The sequence below is a fragment of the Aquarana catesbeiana genome, linkage group LG01 (assembly GCF_042186555.1).
Source record: "Aquarana catesbeiana isolate 2022-GZ linkage group LG01, ASM4218655v1, whole genome shotgun sequence".
Lineage (NCBI taxonomy): Eukaryota > Metazoa > Chordata > Amphibia > Anura > Ranidae > Aquarana > Aquarana catesbeiana.
The window spans coordinates 97,059,869-97,079,373 of record NC_133324.1 but is presented as its reverse complement, the minus strand read 5'-3'; the positions used below and the strand labels follow the sequence as shown (position 1 = coordinate 97,079,373).

Sequence of the window (19,505 nt, the reverse complement as noted above, 5' to 3'; positions counted from 1 at the left end):
GTTCTTTGCAGATGGGGAAGACCCCGGGAATAGATGGTCTCCCCTCCGAATTCTATAAACTCTACATTGGTGAGGTAGCCCATAGGATGCATGCAATGCTCACGGAGACCCTACGAACTGGGGAGCTCCCACTGTCTATGGCACAAGCCATTATAGTGGTTATACCCAAACCAGGGAAGGACCCCCAACTTTGCCCTTCATACCGACCCATATCCCTGCTTAATGCTGACGCAAAAATACTTACTAAAATACTAGCCAGACGCCTGAACGAAGTAATACTTACTCTTATTCACGAAGACCAGTCAGGCTTTATGCCGGGGAAGGGCACAGATATAAACATTCGTAGGTTGTATGCGGTCCTGGCCTCTGGGGAGGAGGATGCGGAGGACGGGATTGTGGCCTCTTTAGACGCAGAGAAGGCCTTCGATTCTGTTGAGTGGGGCTATCTCTGGGAGGTACTTCGCAGATTCGGTTTCGGCCCGGTCTTCCTCTCCTGGGTCAGGATGGTGTACAGGGCCCCGACGGCTAAGGTACGCACGGGTACGGTGCTTTCTCCGGCATTCCCCCTTAGTAGGGGGACCAGGCAGGGGTGCCCTCTTTCGCCGGGACTTTTTGCCCTAGCGATTGAGCCCATGGCTGCCCTCCTCCGTGCTGCACCAGAGATTCGGGGAATCACAAGGGGTTCAATACAGGAAAGGGTGTCTTTATATGCCGACGACACCTTGCTGTATCTTAGGGATGATGGTACTTCCCTACGGGCAGCGCTGTCGGTAATTAATAATTTTGGCAAATTCTCGGGCATATGCATAAATTGGGGGAAGTCAGTCCTGTTCCCTCTCCATGCTGGCTCTGCCTCCTCGCAGGCAGATGGGCAGCTTAGTAGAGTCCCTCAGTTTAAGTATTTAGGTGTAGAAATACATCGGGATTTAAAAAAATATATGGCCCTCAACCTAAACCCAGTAGTTAATCACCTTTCTCAAAGATGCGCCACATGGAAATCCTTACCTCTAACACCAGTGGGCCGCGTTAACTTAATCAAGATGTCGGTATTACCCAAGTTTACCTATTTATTCCGTCAAACTCCAATCTCTATACCGATAACCTTCTTTAAACATCTCGACAGTATTGTTACCTCATTTATCTGGAATGGAAAGGCCCCTAGAATAGCTAGATCAACTCTACAACTGCCAGGTGTGCTAGGGGGACTGGCCCTGCCCTGTTTTCTGAAGTACTACTGGGCGGCGGTCCTGGTGACTGTTAAGTGGTGGTTCTCGGAGGACCCGACTAATCCTGCTTCCACCACGGAGGCGGCATTGGTTGGTTCGTTTGCGGAGTTGGGCAATTTGGTTTATAGGGGCCCCAGATCCAATCTTCGGGTGACTCTTCCCATGAAGACGACCCTTAAGGTTTGGGACACGGTCCAAAAACAGCTCATGGGACCCAATGACTGGTCCCCTGCGACTCCCTTATGGGGAAACCCTCGCTTGCCTCATTTTCGCTCTATTCCTGATCCGGTCGTGTGGGCTAGATATGAGGTCAAAACTTTGAGGGACATATTAGTACAGGGTCAACTGGTTTCTTTTGATGCCTTAAAAAGAGATAAGGACCTCCCGAACCATATGTTCTTTAGATTTCTTCAGCTGCGCCATGCATTCCGGTCCCAATTCCCTGGCCCGCTGAATTTGGAGGGGTCGCCTGTGGAAAATACACTTAAATCCCCAGATACTGGGAAAACACTGTCCACACTGTACAACATATTTGTGTCCCATGACACATCTAGAGTGTCCCAGCTGTGTGAGCTATGGCGAGGGGATATTCCGGAGCTGACAGATGAGGACTGGGAGGAGGGGATTCAGCAATATTTACCCCTTACAATTTCGGCTAGAGATAAATTCATGCAACTGAAGTTTCTTCACCGTGCATATTACTCTCCAGTACGTTTAGCGAGAATTTACCCTGATAGGTCGGCGAGGTGCGCTAGGTGTGGTTCGGATGATGCTGACTTCTTCCATATAGTCTGGTCCTGCCCTGGTGTGAAGGAATTCTGGGAAAATGTACTTGCTGATATTAACTCCATTGGGAGATTGATGATTCCATACAGCCCGATCCCTCTCTTGTTGGGCATTTGCGATTTCCTAGAGGTCTCATGGGGGAAGAAACTATTCATCTTCTATGCCACATTATACGCTAGAAAGGCAATCCTATTACAGTGGAATCAGTCCCAGCCACCCACCAGACAGCTCTGGCAGTCCTTGATAAATAGGGCACTACCATTATATAAAATGACATATATGGGAAGAAATTGCCCCAAAAAATTTGGGAAAATTTGGGCAGCATGGGTGAAGGCAAAACATCTTACTATTGACTGAGGCCCCCGGGTTGTGGCTCACGAATACTGATATAAATTGGCCCTCATAAATGGATTTCTGTGTCTACCTGTGAGAGTGTGGGATTAAGGTGTACGAACGAAAGGTAATCAATGTGACCTCTTATACCTCCACCCGAGATGGGTGTAATGTTCTTGTTAATATACTATTGGATTCACTGCTACTCCGGCATTTGTTAAGAAATGTAAGAAACCTCTGAAAGATGTCTCTATCTATGTCTAATCCGCTTTAAACTGTTTGTTTTGGAAAACCTAAATAAACTTTTTTGTTAAAAAAAAAAAAGAGAGGGGGAGAAGTCGCTTCAGAGAAGAATATAGGCAACTTGTATTGACTTCAGAAGTCATTTGCAAGTCCGCTGAGTTATAATCGGCCTTTTTTATCAGCACAATCGATGCCAATTAAGAAAAAAACGGCAAATATCGGCCGGCCGATATATCGGTCGACCTCTAGACGCCATACTACCTAATCCTTGTGAACAATTATAATATGGCTTTTTACAAGAAAAAGCAGCCAATTCTGATACCCTTCTTGCAGCAGATATGGTTACCAGAAAAAATAGTTTCCTTGTCAAAAAAGCACCAAGGGAATATGTCGTATCGGTCCAAAAAAAGGCTGTTTTGTAATGTCGCCAAAAACTAAATTCAAGTCCCAAGGGTTCAGGGGTGACCTAACCGGGGATCAAGCTGTGTTACCCCCTGAATACAGTTATGAACCAAACAAAGCGAAGCAAGTGGTCCTTGAAATAATACCGATAAGGCTGAGACCTGTCCTTAGAAAGCACTCAAGGCCAGCTTTATTTCTCACCCCATCAGCAGAGAGTCAAGGATTCTACCTTTGAACTATTTCCTGGGGAGCACCCCCTGGTTTCACACCAGGAGACACATGCTTCCCAGACTCATTAATATATCATTATGGAGGCCGGCTCCCTTGCATTAACCAAGATAGAAACCACCGAACCTGACAGCCCACGTTTCTTCAGAGTGTGGGTCTCAATAGCCAAACCGTTAAATTTAGAGTTTGTAAAGTAGGATGGAATACCGGGCCTTGCAAAAGAAGGTTGGGCCGTGGCGGTACGGTCCATGGGTCCCCTACTGTCATCGTTACGATCCCTGCATACCAAGATTTCCTGGGCCCCGCTGGAGGCCACAAGAATCACTGACTTCCCTTCCTGCTTGATCCTGCGAAGAAGTTGAGGACATAGGCAGAATAGGAGGGAATGCATAAATCAGTGAGAACCGATTCCACAGGAATAGCAAGGCATCTGTTCCGCATGCTAGCGGATACTATGTTTTTGACACAAAAGTTGTCGATTTCTTTGTTGAACCTGGACGTAAACAGATCTATGTCTGGGATCCCCCATCTTTGACATATTGACCGGAAGATATCGGGGTAAAGGAACCATTTTCCTGGGAACAACCGCTGGTCACTCAAGTAGTCCGCTTGCCAGCCAATTTTCTATTCCTAGAATGAAGACCACCAATAGGCAAAGTACATTGTTTTCTGCCCAAGATAGGATATGATCCACCTTTCTCTGGGCCGCACAACTTCTTGTGCCCCCTTGGTGATTAATATAGGCCATTGCTGTGGCATAGTCGGATTGAATCCTGGCAAGACAATACCGTAAACTGAACGTTCAAGCCCTCAGATCATTTCTGATCTGGGCCACTTCCGTGGTAACTGAAGGAAGGATTTTCCCCTTTGCAGATTTTGGGATATTAACCATAAACTGAGGCTCCGGCGTACCCAGCCTACAGTACATGGAATTTCCAGGTGGTCCATCCGGGTGCTAACCAGGTTGGACCCTGCTTAGCCTCCAAGATCAGACACTTTCAGGGTGATGTGGCCATAGGCTTTGGAGTCAGACACATTGGGAATCTAGAGCTTGAACCCTTTGTTCCAAGCTGATAGGATAATGTTTTGCAGCAGTCTCGAATGAAACTGAGCATAAGGAACGCCCTCGAATGAAGCCACCATCTTTCTCAACAACCTCATGCAAAGTTGAAGATTTCTCCTAGGCTGAGAAATCGATCTAGATATTCCAGGTAGTTCAATGTGGTGACCATACTTTGGTCTTTGGTGCTACCGACTGGACTATCAAGAACAGATCGTCCAGGTAAACCATAACTTTTATACCTTAGGATTAGTCTGGCAAGAAGAGGGGCCAGATCCTTAGTAAACACTCAAGGTGCAGTAGCTAGACTGGAAAGCAGAGCTACACACTGCAAATGAAGATTTTCCACCTTGAAAAGTAGATATTACTAGTGAGCGAGAAAATAGGCATATGGAGGTATGCATCTTTGACGATGATTGATGCCAGAAGTTCTCCTCCTTGTAGAATGGAGATAACTGATTGGATTGACTCCATGCGAAAAAAGTGGTTATATTCAGGAATTTAATTTCGATTTTTGAGATCCAGAAAGTCCATTTGAATTTAACCAAACCCCAACCTCTGCTCTTACATGGGGGCCACCATGATCATTTTTGCCAAAAGATGGTCAAATGCTTGAGAGAAAGACTTCTTTTTCTCTGGCTCCTTAGGAACGTTTGATCTGAAAAAACGAGGAGACGGGAACTCTTAGAACGCCAGTTTGTACCTTGGAGCTATTGAGGAAGTCCCCCACTCTTCCTGCCAGAACCTTGAGAACTGCAGAAGAATTCCCCCTATTGAGCGAGCGGGGGCACCTCCTCATAAGGAGGCTTCAGTATCTTGTAGGTTTCCTCCCCCAAGACCTCTTTTGTCCCTGGGGTTAACCCTGAGGATTACCTTTTTAACCTGGCGGAGAAAGCCGTCGTGACTGCCTGGAGGCTGATGCCACTGGCACAGAAGGAGCTTTAAAAACGAAAACACATTTACTCCTTTTCTTAAATGGCAAAAGCGGTACTTTTTCCACTAGAATTTCTTTGGATGTATTCTTCAAAACTTCCCCAAATATCTGTTTCACAGCAAAAGGAAAACTAGCCAGGAGCTCCTGCATGGTGCTTAGCGAAGGGCGCAAGGCCTGAAGGATAGAATCTCTCATAGCAACTATTGCAAAACATAAAGCTGCCGGATCCTGGGCCTGTTGAGCAGGATAACCTTGAACACCTGTTTAAATTGGTCTCTCAACGATTAAGCAATTAAGGTCAGCGTAGGCTGAGACACTCAGTCTGCCAGAGAAAAAGAAATTTTTTTTTTTTTTTTAATAGGAATTCCAACTTTTTATCCGTTGGATCCCTAAGCATTTGAGCATTGTCTGCCGGACAAGTCAAACTCTTATTCACAGAGGATATAACAGCGTTAACTGCTGGTATACCCTACTTAGTGAATTTCCTCCACCATAGGATAAATTGTGAAAACTTTTTAGGAGGTAAAATAATGTTTATCTGGGTGATCCTCTCAGATACAAAAAAGTTTTTCCAACAATGAATGGTCACAAAAAGGCATGCACAGCTTGAGGAGGCTTTAGCGAACCCACTCAGTTAAGGGTACATAACTGTGGAGCGGACCATTCAGCAAGAAATTGCACCATCAATCTTAAGATCGAATCAGTTGATTCTCCCGCATTTGACACCTCAGAAGAGGAGTCATCAGCCTCACCACGGTCCCCTGAGGGAATTCGTCTTCTCCCGCCCCTAGTTCCTCAGTTTGAGGGTCCTGGGCAATGGAAGAGAACTGACGCATTTTGACCCATACTGGGATGCGATTAAAGTCGCTAAACTTCTTTTTTTTTTTTTTAAACCTATCATAGCTGAGGAAAAAAGATTTTTAGTAAAATAAACAGGGGCTGAAGTGTTGAAAACAGTTGCAAACATTTCATAGCCCCGATGCTCACTCTGACCAACCACCCCCTCTCAGGGGAGGATGCCATTTGTAGAAATGAGAAGGCTTTCCAGAGCTTGAGGGAGACCCTTTGCTCTTTTTTGGGGGTGTTTCAACCCCCCCTTCTGACCTTAGCCCGATGCACAAAGCAGAGGTACTACCAAAAGAAATTGCATCCACTGCTTGAGCAATAGTCCAGCCACTGCCACTGCTATTAATGCTCAGCCTGATGCAAATAGGAAATGCCTGTGTCACCACAACCTCTTTCATGCTCCTCTTTGCTCCTGTGACTATCCGACAATTTTGCAGCCAGCACAAATGGAGTTTTTTTTTTTTTTTAAAAACACACTCCTGCGTTGGAGGACGCCAATGCCGCACTAAGCCCTGCCCCCACCTCGCGCCCCCTTCTTTTCTTTCAAAAAAAGTTTTCCCGCACAAGCACGGGCCCTCGATCCGATGGGATCGGCTTGTGAGTGAGGGAGGGATGGCGTGGAGGAGACCTGGAAGCCGCCACCAAGTAAGTGCGGTGAAAAAACGGCATTGCCGATCATTTTCAGTTCTCCCTTATACTCAGCCTCATGAAGAGGGGAAGAGTTCAGCCCAGGTGGGGGTGTCTGGAGGAAGCAAAACCTCCCCAAACTTAATGGAGGTCTGCCTGCCAGCTGGAGGAAAAAAAGTCTGCTGCTTCTGTGACACAGCGTGATCTCTGAGCAAAGCATGAGAAGGTACGGGCTCAATACAGCCCCCAGTGGTGACACTTAGGCATGACAACAATTACTTTAAAGGAGACATTTCATAAGAAAACTCCACTTACCTTTCCCACCGCAGGGTTTTCTGTGGTAAAACCAAAAAACCCAATTTTCACTCTTCACGGTGGTTTCCGTTAACAAACCTTCAGGAGCTGGGGAACCTCGGGTAACCCATAATCCTGGACCTGTAATAGCACCCCGCCAGTAAAACTTTATGGCCTTAATACCAAAAGTACTGGATCCCGGGGTCGAGCTCTCTAAAAAGAGAAGTGTTTACAAGCAAAGCCTTGTTTCTTCGGATACGAAGCCCAGGCACCATTCAATTTGGCCTAAAAGACACTTTGAATGGATCCGGCTGCATAGCTAGCCCCAGCAAGGATTACCCCAGTGGAGCTTAGCACAGCACATCTTTACTGGTGATCAACACCTTAGACACTGGCGAAAAAACAGAGATGCTCCCAGTATGGGAGGGGTTATATAGGGAGGCAACTTCCTGTTTAGGGTGTGCCAGTGTCCATCACCTGAAGGTGGACTATAACCCACATAGTAAATACTATGGCTGTGTGTCCCGTGATGTACGATTAAAGAAAGGAATGCCAATAACCGGCAACTGTGTTTACATTGTGATCAGCTGTGATTGGACACAGCTGATCATGTGGTAAAAGGCCACTGCGATTGTCCTAATATGACATAGCAATCACAACGCACGCCGGGTGCGGTTCTGGGAGGACTTCTCCCAGAAGTGGACGACTGTGCTATAGCTGTCATTTGGCTATAGTGCGGTCAGCGAGTGGTTAATACAGGGCTTTCTATGATTGATCAGAGCAGCTTGTGTTCACAAAAAAAAACAAAGCAAAAAAAAAAACAGAAGGTTTTCTGTGAATGGCAGCAGTGCCAAGCAAGGGACCCTCTGAAATCAGTGTGCGGAAGGGAAGCCAGTCGGCACAGGCATCAGAAATTCATGGCAATCACTACAATACAGTGATTGTCATATTCCCCAGCGTTCCCACAGGTACAAAATATAAATACTTGTATTGTGTCAAGCTGGATGGACCAATGCGAGTATGCAATACAAATCACACCTGGAGTTCAGATTTAAAGTAGAAGTATTGGCAAAACTATAGCAAGGGAAGGTTATAACCCGTCAGACTTTTTTCACCAACTGTATCCCATTACAGAGATTTCCCTTAATTTCCTGTCCCATAGCCAAACAGGAAGTAAGAGGAAGCACCTGCAAATTGAGGGAAATTCTTGGGGACCCCCAGGTCACCAGAACTAGTGGCCCCACTAAAAGATTTCCCCTCTATTACTTTTCTGGGGACAACCCAAAATTTGGGATTATCTTTCACTTTTAATGATAATAGTAAACAGGACAAATGGAGGAGGGCGAATCTCCTTAACTGGGCTAAAGAGGGGGAAAAAAAAAAAAAAAAACCCCCCACACACCTGACAGGGGTTCTAATCACTCTCCACAGTTTCGCCTTTAGTTACACTTTAAATCACTTCTATCCCACCAGCTTAATTGAAAAAAAAAAAAAAAAAAACCCTCATGAGGTGCCCATATGCTATGACTTAACAGCTACTGCTGACTAGGGATGGGCTGTCTGTTCGGGTCGAACAATTTGGGGTGTTCGCGGCAAATTCGAAAGCCACGGAACACCCTTTAAAAGTCTATGGGAGAAATCAAAAGTGCTAATTTTAAAGGTTAATATGCAAGTTATTGTCATAAAAAGTGTTTGGGGACCTGGGTCCTGCCCCAGGGGACATGTATTAAAGCAAAAAATAAAGTTTTTAAAACGTCTGTTTTTACGGGAGCAGTGATTATAATAATGCTTAAAGTGAAACAATAAAAGTGAAATATTCCTTTAAATTTCGTACCTGGGGGGTGTCTATAGTATGCCTGTAAAGTGGCGCACATTTCCCATGTTTACAACAGTCTGAGAGCAAAATGACATTTCTAAAGAAAAAGAAAGTCATTTAAAAGTACTAGCGGTAGCGCCGGCACCAATAATGAATTGTCGGGTCTCTGCAATGTTCTTAAAAGTTATTGAAAAAAAATGTCCTGGTATTCCTCCCAGTGCATTACCAGACCCTTTGGGTCTGGTGTGACTATTAAGGGGAACCTCGAACCAAAATTTAAAAAAAAAAAAAAAAAAAAAAAAAAAAGGCATGGGGTCCCCCTAAAAATCCATACCAGACCCTTATCGGAGCACGCAACCTGGCAGGCCGCAGGAAAAGATGGTGAGGATGAGAGAGCGCCCCCCCTCCTGAACCGTACCAGGCCACATGCCCTCAACATAGGGAGGATGTCCCCATGTTGATGGGGACAAGGGCCTCATCCCCACAAACCTTGTCCAGTGGTTGTGGGGGTCTGCGGGTGGGGGGCATATCGGAATATGGAAGCCCCTTTTAACAAGGGGACCCCCAGATCCCTGCCCCCTCCCCCTGTGTGAAATGGTAATGGGGTACAAATATACCCCTACCATTTCACAAAAGAAAAAAAAAGTGTCAAAAATTTTAAAAAAGACAAGAGACGGTTTTTGACAATTCCTTTATTAATGTCTTCTTCTTTCCCTGCTTCTTCCATCTTCTTCTGGTCTTCATTCGGTTTTCTTCCTCCCTCTTGATCTTTCCCCGCTTCTTCCTTCAGTCTTCTTGTACGCATCTTCCTCCAGCGTCTTCTTCCCCATTTTGTTCTCTGGACGATCCGCATCCATGGGAGGTTCCCGATGTGTGACGCTTCTGTTTTTTCTGACAGTTCTTAAATAACTGAGGGCGGGGCCCCCCGGTGACCCCGCCCCCCTCTTACACACGGGGACTTCCCTATGGCTTTCCCCGTGATGTCAGAGGGGGGCAGGGGTCACCCGGTTACGTTACGCAACAGGTGACACCCCCCCCGACACCACGGAGAAAACCATAGGGAAGTCATTAAGCATTATTAAAATCACTGCTCCCTAAAAAACGAAAGGGCCGTATTTAAAACTTTTTTTGCATTGATCCATGTCCCCTGGGGCAGGACCCGGGTCCCCAAACACTTTTTATGACAATAACTTGCATATTTACCCTTAAAATGAGCACTTTTGATTTGTCACGTCCGTGTCCCATAGACTTTAACGGCGTTCGCACAAATGTTTTGCCTGTTCGCATGTTCTGCTGCGAACTGAACCGGGGTGTTCGGCTCTTCCCTACTGCTGACTATAATGCATGCCGACTACAAATGGAATTTACCAATGAATATGTTGTTCTCATACTGTCTTGTAAAGAGAGGTAATCTGCTCGGCTCATAAGGGATGAATGGAACCTCTTCAGGTACAACATGATCCAGAGGAACAAACTGAAAATAGACAAAGAGTTCATTATGTATACAGTTCTAAAATTAACACAATTATGAAATTATAGCACCTAATATTATAAAAGTTAACCACTTCAGCCCCGGAAGGATTTACCCCCTTTCAGACAAGAGCATTTTTTGTGATACGGTACTGCGTCACTTTAGCTGACAACTGCGCAGTTGTGTGATGTTGTACCCAAACAAAATTGACATCCTTTTTTCCCCACAAGTAGAGCTTTCTTTTGGTGGTATTTGATCACCTCTGAGTTTCTTATTTTTTGCGCTATAAAAAAAAAAAAAAAAAAGCAGTATTTTTTACTTTTTGCTATAATATCCCCAAAATATATATAAAAAACAAATTTCTTCCACAGTTTAGGCTGATATCTATTCTTCTAAAAAAAAATTTTTTATCTTCAAAAAAATCAATTGCAATAAGTGTATATTGATTAGTTTGCATAAAAGTTATAGCGTCTACAAAATAGGGGATAGATTTATGGCATTTTTATTTTCTACTAGTAATGGCAGCGGTCTGTGATTTTTATCGTGACTGCAACATTGCGGCGGACAGATCGGACACTTGACACTATTTTGGGACCATTGACATTTATACAGCAATCAGAGCTAAAAAATAGCCACTGATTACTGTATAAATGTCACTGGCATGGAAGGGGTTAAACACTAGGGGGCGATCAAGGTGTTAAGTGTGTTCCCTGGATGTGATCTGAGTGGTGGTGGTGGGGGGGGGGTCAGCTCACTGCAACATGACAGAGATCACTGCTCCTGATGACAGGGAGCAGTAGATCCCTGTCATGTTGCTAGGCAGAACAGGGAAATGCCTTGTTTACATAGGCATCTCCTCGTTCGGCCTCTCCTCTCCGCATTCGCAGGCCGCCCGCAAACCTCAAGTTAGCGGGACCCGAGAAACTCATAGGTGAGAATTTCAATAGGACGTTTGGGTACGCCCTTTTGCCTGCCCATGCCATTCTGCCGACGTAAATTGGCATGCGGTGGTCGCCATGTGGTTAAAGGGGCTTTCCAGTTTTTGGGTTAGATCCCTGGACAGTAAACAGTCTATCTTCAAATTACTGTATGCAGTCACATACAGTTGTGCTCATAAGTTTACATACACTGGCAGAATTTATAATTTCTTGGCCATTTTTCAGAGAATATGAATGATAACACAAAAACTTTTCACTCATGGTTAGTGTTTGGTTGAAGCCATTTATTTTCAATCAACTGTTTACTTTTTTAAATCATAATCACAACAGAAACTACCCAAATGACCCTGATCAAAAAAGTTTTCATACCCTGGTGATTTTGGCCTAATAACATGCACACAAGTTGACACAAAAGGGGTTTGAATGGATATTAAAAGGTAACTTATCCTCACCTGTGATCCGTTTGCTTGTAATTAGTGTGTATATACAGTAAAAGGTCAATGAGTTTCTGAACTCCTGACAGACCTTTGCATCTTTCATCCAGTGCTGCACTGATGTTTCTGGATTCTGAGTCATGGGGAAAGCAAAATAATTGTCAAAGGATCTGCAGGAAAAGGTAGTTGAACTGTATAAAACAGGAAAGTGATATAAAAAAAATATCCAAGGACTTAAAGTGGATGTAAACCCAATGTCATCCTTTCTAAACTACTGCCATAGGGGTTATCTATAAGGATATACATGCCTCCTGCATGTATCTTTACCTGTCAAATGTCTCCCCTCTGTCTGTTATGAGACCCGAAAAACTGCAGATTCTGTGGGTGGGTCTGTTGTTTGGAGCTCGGTGGGTGGAGCCGTGATGTCAGTAGACTCCCCGCCCACCTCTACACTCCCCTTGTCAATATGCATTTTCTCCTGTGTATTTCTAAGGCCCCTTTCACACGATCGGACCGTTCAGGTCAGCCTGTCAGTTTTGACGGCGGACCTGAACGGGCGATCCATGTTAGCCTATGGAGCGTCAGATGTCAGCGGAGACATGTCTGCTGACATCCGACCCCGTCCGATCCGCTAAAAGCAGATGGATGGCCCTACGTCCAGGTCCGTCGCTGGTGGATCGGGTTAGATCTGACGAAAACGGACATGCTGTCCGTTTTTGTCCGATCCCTCCATAGGCGGCAGCGGCGCCTGACAAGCCCCTCCTCCTCAGTGAGCAGAGAGGGACCTGTCATCCGCCGGCTCAGCGGAGATCAACGGACTGATCTCCCGCTGAGCCGGCGGACCGAGACGGGCTCCGTAAAAACGGAGTCCGCCTCGTGTGAAAGGGGCCTAACTGAACTTCTGCTATGATCTCTAACATCCAGTGAAAAGACAGGAAAGTAACCACATGACTTCAGCATGCCAAATCATGCCGAGGTGTGGAACAGCCAATCCTTGCAGAGCTGCTGAAGAAGGAGTGGGGGAGGGAATTAAAAAATCATGCCTGTGTCTTAGGCTGTCACTCACAGCAAGGGGGAGGATTTGACAAAGTTTGTCAGTTTGTCAAGATTTCTCTCACTGAACAATAAAAGAGGATTGCTCAGAGATTGTTTAACTGTGTGGCAAGACTGGGCTCAAATGATAGGAAATCTTATAATTCTACAGTATGATATAAAAAAAAAAAAAAAAAAAAAAAAAATTCAGGTTTACATCCACTTTAAGTGTTGTTAAAATTGTAATCAAAAATTGGAAAATGAGGGGTTCTGTTGAAACCAAAACCACGGTCAGGAGGCCAACTAAACAGAAAAATAACTTCAGGTTAAATACAGGACTCTCTGAAAACATGTGGTGTGGCTGTTTCAAGATGCACAATAAGGAGGCACTTGAAGAAAGATGGGCTGCATGGTCGAGGCGCAAGAAAGCCATTACTATGCATATGCCAAAGTATCCCGCTTACAACACGCCAAACAGCACAGAGACAAACCTCAAACCTTCTGGCACAAAGTAATTTGGAGTGATGAGACCAAAATTGAGCTTTTTGGCCACAACCATAAACATTACATTTGGAGAGGAGTCAACAAGGTCTATGATGAAAGGTACACCATTCCTACTGTGAAACACGGAGGTGGATCGCTGATGTTTTGGGGATGTGTGAGCTACAAAAGGCACAGGGAATTTGGTTTAAAATTGATGGCAAGATGAATGCAGTAAGTTATCAAAAAATACTGGAGGAACATTTGCATTCATCAGCCAGGAAGCTGCGCATGGGACGTACTTGGACATTCCAACATGACAATGGTCCAAAACACAAGGCCAAGGCGACCTGTCATTGGCTACAGCAGAATAAAGTGAAGGTTCTGGAGTGGCCATCTCAGTCTCCTGACCTCAATATCATTGAGCCACTCTGGGGAGATGCCAAGAGGAACCATCTGAGAAGATAAAGAGCCTCATCCACAAATATCACAAAAGACTTCAAGCTGTCATTGATGTTATAAAGGGGGCAACTCATGGTATTAAGAACTGGGGTATGTAAACTTTTGATCAGGGACATTTGGGTAGTTTCTGCTGTCATTATGATAAAAATAAATAGAAAAAAAAAAAAAAAAAAAGTAAAACACAGTTGATTGATAATAAATGGCTTCAGCCAAACACTAACCATGAGAGAAAGAAAAGTTTTATTGTTATTCATATTCTCTGAAAAATGGCCAAGAAATCACAAATTCTGCCAGGGTATATATATTTCTATTTCTATCCAGTAACACACATAACAATCTAATCACAGGCAGCCCTTGTTAAAGGTGCGACTGAATTCCCACATGTTGCAATCTAAACATCACTAATTTTACATAAGATTCCTTGCAACCTTTAAAGCTGAACTCCAGATATGGATTTTATTGCATAGTTACATTGGTCCATCTTGGAGCAATGTAAGTCTGTACAGTGAGGGAAAAAAAGTATTTGACCCCCTGCTGATTTTGTACATTTGCCCACTGACAAAGAAATGATCAGTCTATAATTTTAATGGTAAGTTTATTTTAACAGTGAGCACTAAAAAAAAATAAATAAAAAAAAGGCAGAGAGGAAAGAGTCAGGAGGAGGTGCCCTGTGTGTTGTGCTCTCACTTTGTGACAGAAGAGCATTCATCTAGCATGAGAACGGAGCGCTCTTACTGTAGATCACATTGCACTGTACACACACACACACAGATTGATTATGGCCCCCTATGCATATTTCCTGCTCCTTTAAGAAGAGCAGCCCTTGGAGGAGAGAGGGGGCGTTGTGTGTACAGTGCAATTGAGATCTACAGTAAGATCCGGTCTCATGTGCCGTATAGATGAGCGCTCTTCTGACACCAAGCAAGAGCACAACACAGCGCACCCCCTCCTGGCTTTGTAGCCATTCCCCCTGTAAGTTGGGGGAGGGGGATGGACGGCTATCTGTGCTGGGAAGTGTAAGAGGGATATGTGCTAGAAGGAAGAATGGGGTGGGGGATGTTTGTGCTAGGAGGGAGAATTTGGGGAGGGAGTAAGAATTTGTGCTGGGAAGGGTAATTTAGAGGGGGTTGTTCTAGTCCATCAGGGAGGCTCCAAATGACGTCTAGTGTGATGAAACGCGTAGGGCGGGGCTACAGTATGTCTTAACGTCACTTCTGTTTGAGGCCGTACTAAATCTTGGAGGAACACCAATACCACAAATAAGGACCAATCTCCCACAGTGCTACACAGTGGCAAATACTGTGGCTGAATAGCACCGCAGGTGGGGTAAGAAGTATCCGGTGAGTGCATTCTGAATAAGAGCACGGATTAGTCACCTGCACTGCAAGCACTTTACTGAGAGAAGAGATAACAGTTTTTATTTGTAGACAATTAGCACTGGACACTTTATTAATGAGCACTAATCAATCACTTTATTATTATTTCAAAAATATCACAAAGTGCATAATAAAAAGTTTTGTTTGTGGACTCTACTGATATGTTTAATGAGGATGTTAAAATTTACATATATTTATTAAGTAATTGTGGTATCACTGGGATTACATTATTAGCTTATCTATTAGCACCATTTAAAAAACACCGGCAGGGGATCAAACCCCTCACAGCACCTTATATGATCAAATTGCATCGAGCAAACACATTAAGTCATTACAAATTTAGAAGTCACGATTCACAGGAAATTTAATGATCAATAATTTTACATAATTTTTTAGCACTTGTCACTTTATAATTTACATTCAATACCCTTTTCATTAGAGGAACAGCACCATACCCACACCTTTCTTTTCACTTAGGCTGTACGGGGCCCCATGATTTCTAACAGTGGCCCTGCAGACGGCACATCTATTAGAGAGTTAGCAATGACCGCAGTCATGTTTTTTCCCCCTCACATGGTGTCAGACTCCACTTACTTGTTCTGAATAAGAAACCTCAAAAAGCTGAAGCCACTGAATCGGCATACACAGCCAACAAAAGCAGCTTCCATATTTCTCAATAATGTAAGAAGGGACATCCTCTCATATGACCCAAACATATGAGATGACAATAGCCAACTCCCAATCCCATGTCTATGGACAGAAGCACAAGCTGGCAGACACCCCTGACAGAACCTGGGCAAATCCAAAATCAGTTATGGTCGATATTTCCCCCATAGATGTGACAATAGCAGAGTTGTCCAGCAGCAGCTTTCCCACCATGTATGTTCATGGACTCACAGGTCAACCAGGAACCCCCTCCCAATATCTCTGCCTGATCTTACCTCTGGAAGTGGTTTGGCAACCCTGAGCTGGACCAGAGGACTATCATCAATCTGAAAGCGGACAGGATCAATACGTCCCTTCCTGCGGCCCTGAGGAACCCTGGTCTCTCCACGCAACCAATAGAAATTGACCTGAGGATTCACATCTACAAAATGACAAAAAACACACAAACCGAAGATTAAGGATCCAAATTTTGAACAGTTTAAAACAACTTCTAAAGTAATTCATTCCTAAAGATCAATGTGCCATCCCCAGACAATTCATCACCTTCATGGCCTGTGACCTGATGAACTTACAAGGCAGAGAAAAGTGCAACAAAATACTTTCATAATCGATTAGTTGGCCAATTATTGTTTTTCGAATAATCGGATAAAATCATTAAAAAAAAACAAAAAAAAAAACATTTTTTTTGTTTATTTAAAGTAATAATGAAAATTATGGGGCACTATTCCTCCCGGAAACACCAATGATGGGGCACTATTCTCCCCCCTCCCAGGAACACCAATGGGGCACTATTCCCCCCCCCTCTCCCAACAACACCAATGGGGCACTATTCCCCCCCCCCTCTCCCAACAACACCAATGGGGCACTATTCCCCCCCCTCTCCCAACAACACCAATGGGGCACTATTCCCCCCCCCCTCTCCCAACAACACCAATGGGGCACTATTCCCCCCCCCCTCTCCCAACAACACCAATGGGGCACTATTCCCCCCCCCCTCTCCCAACAACACCAATGGGGCACTATTCCCCCCCCCTCTCCCAACAACACCAATGGGGCACTATTCCCCCCCCCCTCTCCCAACAACACCAATGGGGCACTATTCCCCCCCCCCTCTCCCAACAACACCAATGGGGCACTATTCCCCCCCCCTCTCCCAACAACACCAATGGGGCACTATTCCCCCCCCCCTCTCCCAACAACACCAATGGGGCACTATTCCCCCCCCCCCCTCCCAACAACACCAATGGGGCACTATTCCCCCCCCCCTCTCCCAACAACACCAATGGGGCACTATTCCCCCCCCCCCCTCTCCCAACAACACCAATGGGGCACTATTCCCCCCCCCCCTCTCCCAACAACACCAATGGGGCACTATTCCCCCCCCCTCTCCCAACAACACCAATGGGGCACTATTCCCCCCCCCCTCTCCCAACAACACCAATGGGGCACTATTCCCCCCCCCTCTCCCAACAACACCAATGGGGCACTATTCCCCCCCCCCTCTCCCAACAACACCAATGGGGCACTATTCCCCCCCCCTCTCCCAACAACACCAATGGGGCACTATTCCCCCCCCCTCTCCCAACAACACCAATGGGGCACTATTCCCCCCCCCTCTCCCAACAACACCAATGGGGCACTATTCCCCCCCCCCTCTCCCAACAACACCAATGGGGCACTATTCCCCCCCCCTCTCCCAACAACACCAATGGGGCACTATTCCCCCCCCCCCTCTCCCAACAACACCAATGGGGCACTATTCCCCCCCCCCTCTCCCAACAACACCAATGGGGCACTATTCCCCCCCCCTCTCCCAACAACACCAATGGGGCACTATTCCCCCCCCCCCCTCTCCCAACAACACCAATGGGGCACTATTCCCCCCCCCCCTCTCCCAACAACACCAATGGGGCACTATTGCCCCCCCCTCTCCCAACAACACCAATGGGGCACTATTGCCCCCCCCCTCTCCCAACAACACCAATGGGGCACTATTGCCCCCCCCTCTCCCAACAACACCAATGGGGCACTATTGCCCCCCCCTCTCCCAACAACACCAATGGGGCACTATTGCCCCCCCCTCTCCCAACAACACCAATGGGGCACTATTGCCCCCCCCTCTCCCAACAACACCAATGGGGCACTATTGCCCCCCCCTCTCCCAACAACACCAATGGGGCACTATTGCCCCCCCCTCTCCCAACAACACCAATGGGGCACTATTGCCCCCCCCTCTCCCAACAACACCAATGGGGCACTATTGCCCCCCCTCTCCCAACAACACCAATGGGGCACTATTGCCCCCCCTCTCCCAACAACACCAATGGGGCACTATTGCCCCCCCTCTCCCAACAACACCAATGGGGCACTATCCCCCCCCTCTCCCAACAACACCAATGGGGCACTATTGCCCCCCTCTCCCAACAACACCAATGGGGCACTATTCCCCCCTCTCCCAACACCAATGGGGCACTATTCCCCCCCCTCCCAACAACACCAATGGGGCACTATCCCCCCCCCTCTCCCAACAACACCAATGGGGCACTATCCCCCCCTCTCTCCCAACAACACCAATGGGGCACTATCCCCCCCCTCTCCCAACACCAATGGGGCACTATCCCCCCCCCCCCCTCTCCCAACAACACCAATGGGGCACTACCCCCCCCCCTCTCCCAACAACACCAATGGGGCACTATTCCCCTCCTCCCCCTCCAGGAAAACCAATGATGGGGCACTATTCCACCCACCCCCTGGAACACCAATGATAGGGCACTAAAACCAAATCCGCCCCCCCCCTCCCCGAAAATACTTATGATTAAGTCAAGGGGCACTTATCACAATGTATGTACTAGTATTTGTTGTATACAACCGCAGCGCCGATACCTTATAACACGGCTGCTTCTCACCTCTCTCTTCCCTCGAGGCAGCAGCGGGCGGGGCTGAGGGGGGGGGAGCTGACGTCAGCGAGGAGGAGAAGCGCGGACATGCCTGGCCGCCGCCTTGTACACAGGAGGATTCTAACGGACTGTCAGGGAGGAAGGTGTGGACCAACTAATCGATAATGAAAATCATTGACAACGATTTTCATTAACGATTAATCGTTTCAGCCCTACAAAATACACTTACCTGTCAGTTCTCAGTCCCATGCAGAATATACATGGAGCTCTACATGCAAGCTCCATTTACATTCTAAAACAATGCCAAAATTCCACTATGACTGGACTCCTGCACATGCATGGGATTGATGCAATCTCGACCCAGCCAATGAAAACACCCGAAGACCGGCATCCAGAAGAACCCAGGAGATGTTGGCACCAGCGAGGCTCTTTGTGAGTGCCGGACCATTACAGCACATGTGACTTTAGTTCCGCTTTAATAAAAGATCAAATTTTATTTTGTTAATGTGGGTACAGTTATTACATGTCCACAAAAAGAGGTTCGGCACATCACGGATCTTGTGGACAGATTACTGGGAGGGGCTGGGGAAGACTCGGCTGTCATGGTACACGTTGGCACCAATGACAAAGTCAGAGGCAGATGGAGTGTCCTAAAGAACGATTTTAGGGACTTAGGAGCTAAATTGAGGAAAAGGACCTCCAAGGTAGTGTTCTCAGGAATACTACCGGTATATCGAGCCACACCAGAGAGGCAGAGGGAGATTAGGGAAGTAAACAAGTGGCTGAAGAGCTGGTGTAGTAAGGAGGGGTTTGGGTTCCTGGAGGACTGGGCCGACTTCTCAGTCGGTAACCGGTACTATAGAAGGGACGGACTGCACCTAAATGAGGAGGGTGCAGATCTGCTGGGAATGAAGATGGCCAAAAAGTTAGAGGGGTTTTTAAACTAGGCGATGG

At 46.3% G+C, this 19,505-nt stretch overlaps 1 protein-coding gene across 1 annotated transcript in view; it reads right to left on the bottom strand.

Moving 5' to 3' along the window:
• MRPS30 (mitochondrial ribosomal protein S30) overlaps nt 1–19,505 on the bottom strand; it is a 37,635-nt gene that overhangs the window by 10,857 nt on the left and 7,273 nt on the right. Inside the window, exons 2-3 of the mRNA XM_073622142.1 lie at nt 15,930–16,075; nt 10,164–10,269 (exon numbers count right to left, since the gene is read on the bottom strand). Of these exons, the coding sequence (XP_073478243.1) occupies nt 10,164–10,269; nt 15,930–16,075 (252 nt within the window). The remainder of the gene's footprint in view (nt 1–10,163; nt 10,270–15,929; nt 16,076–19,505) is intronic.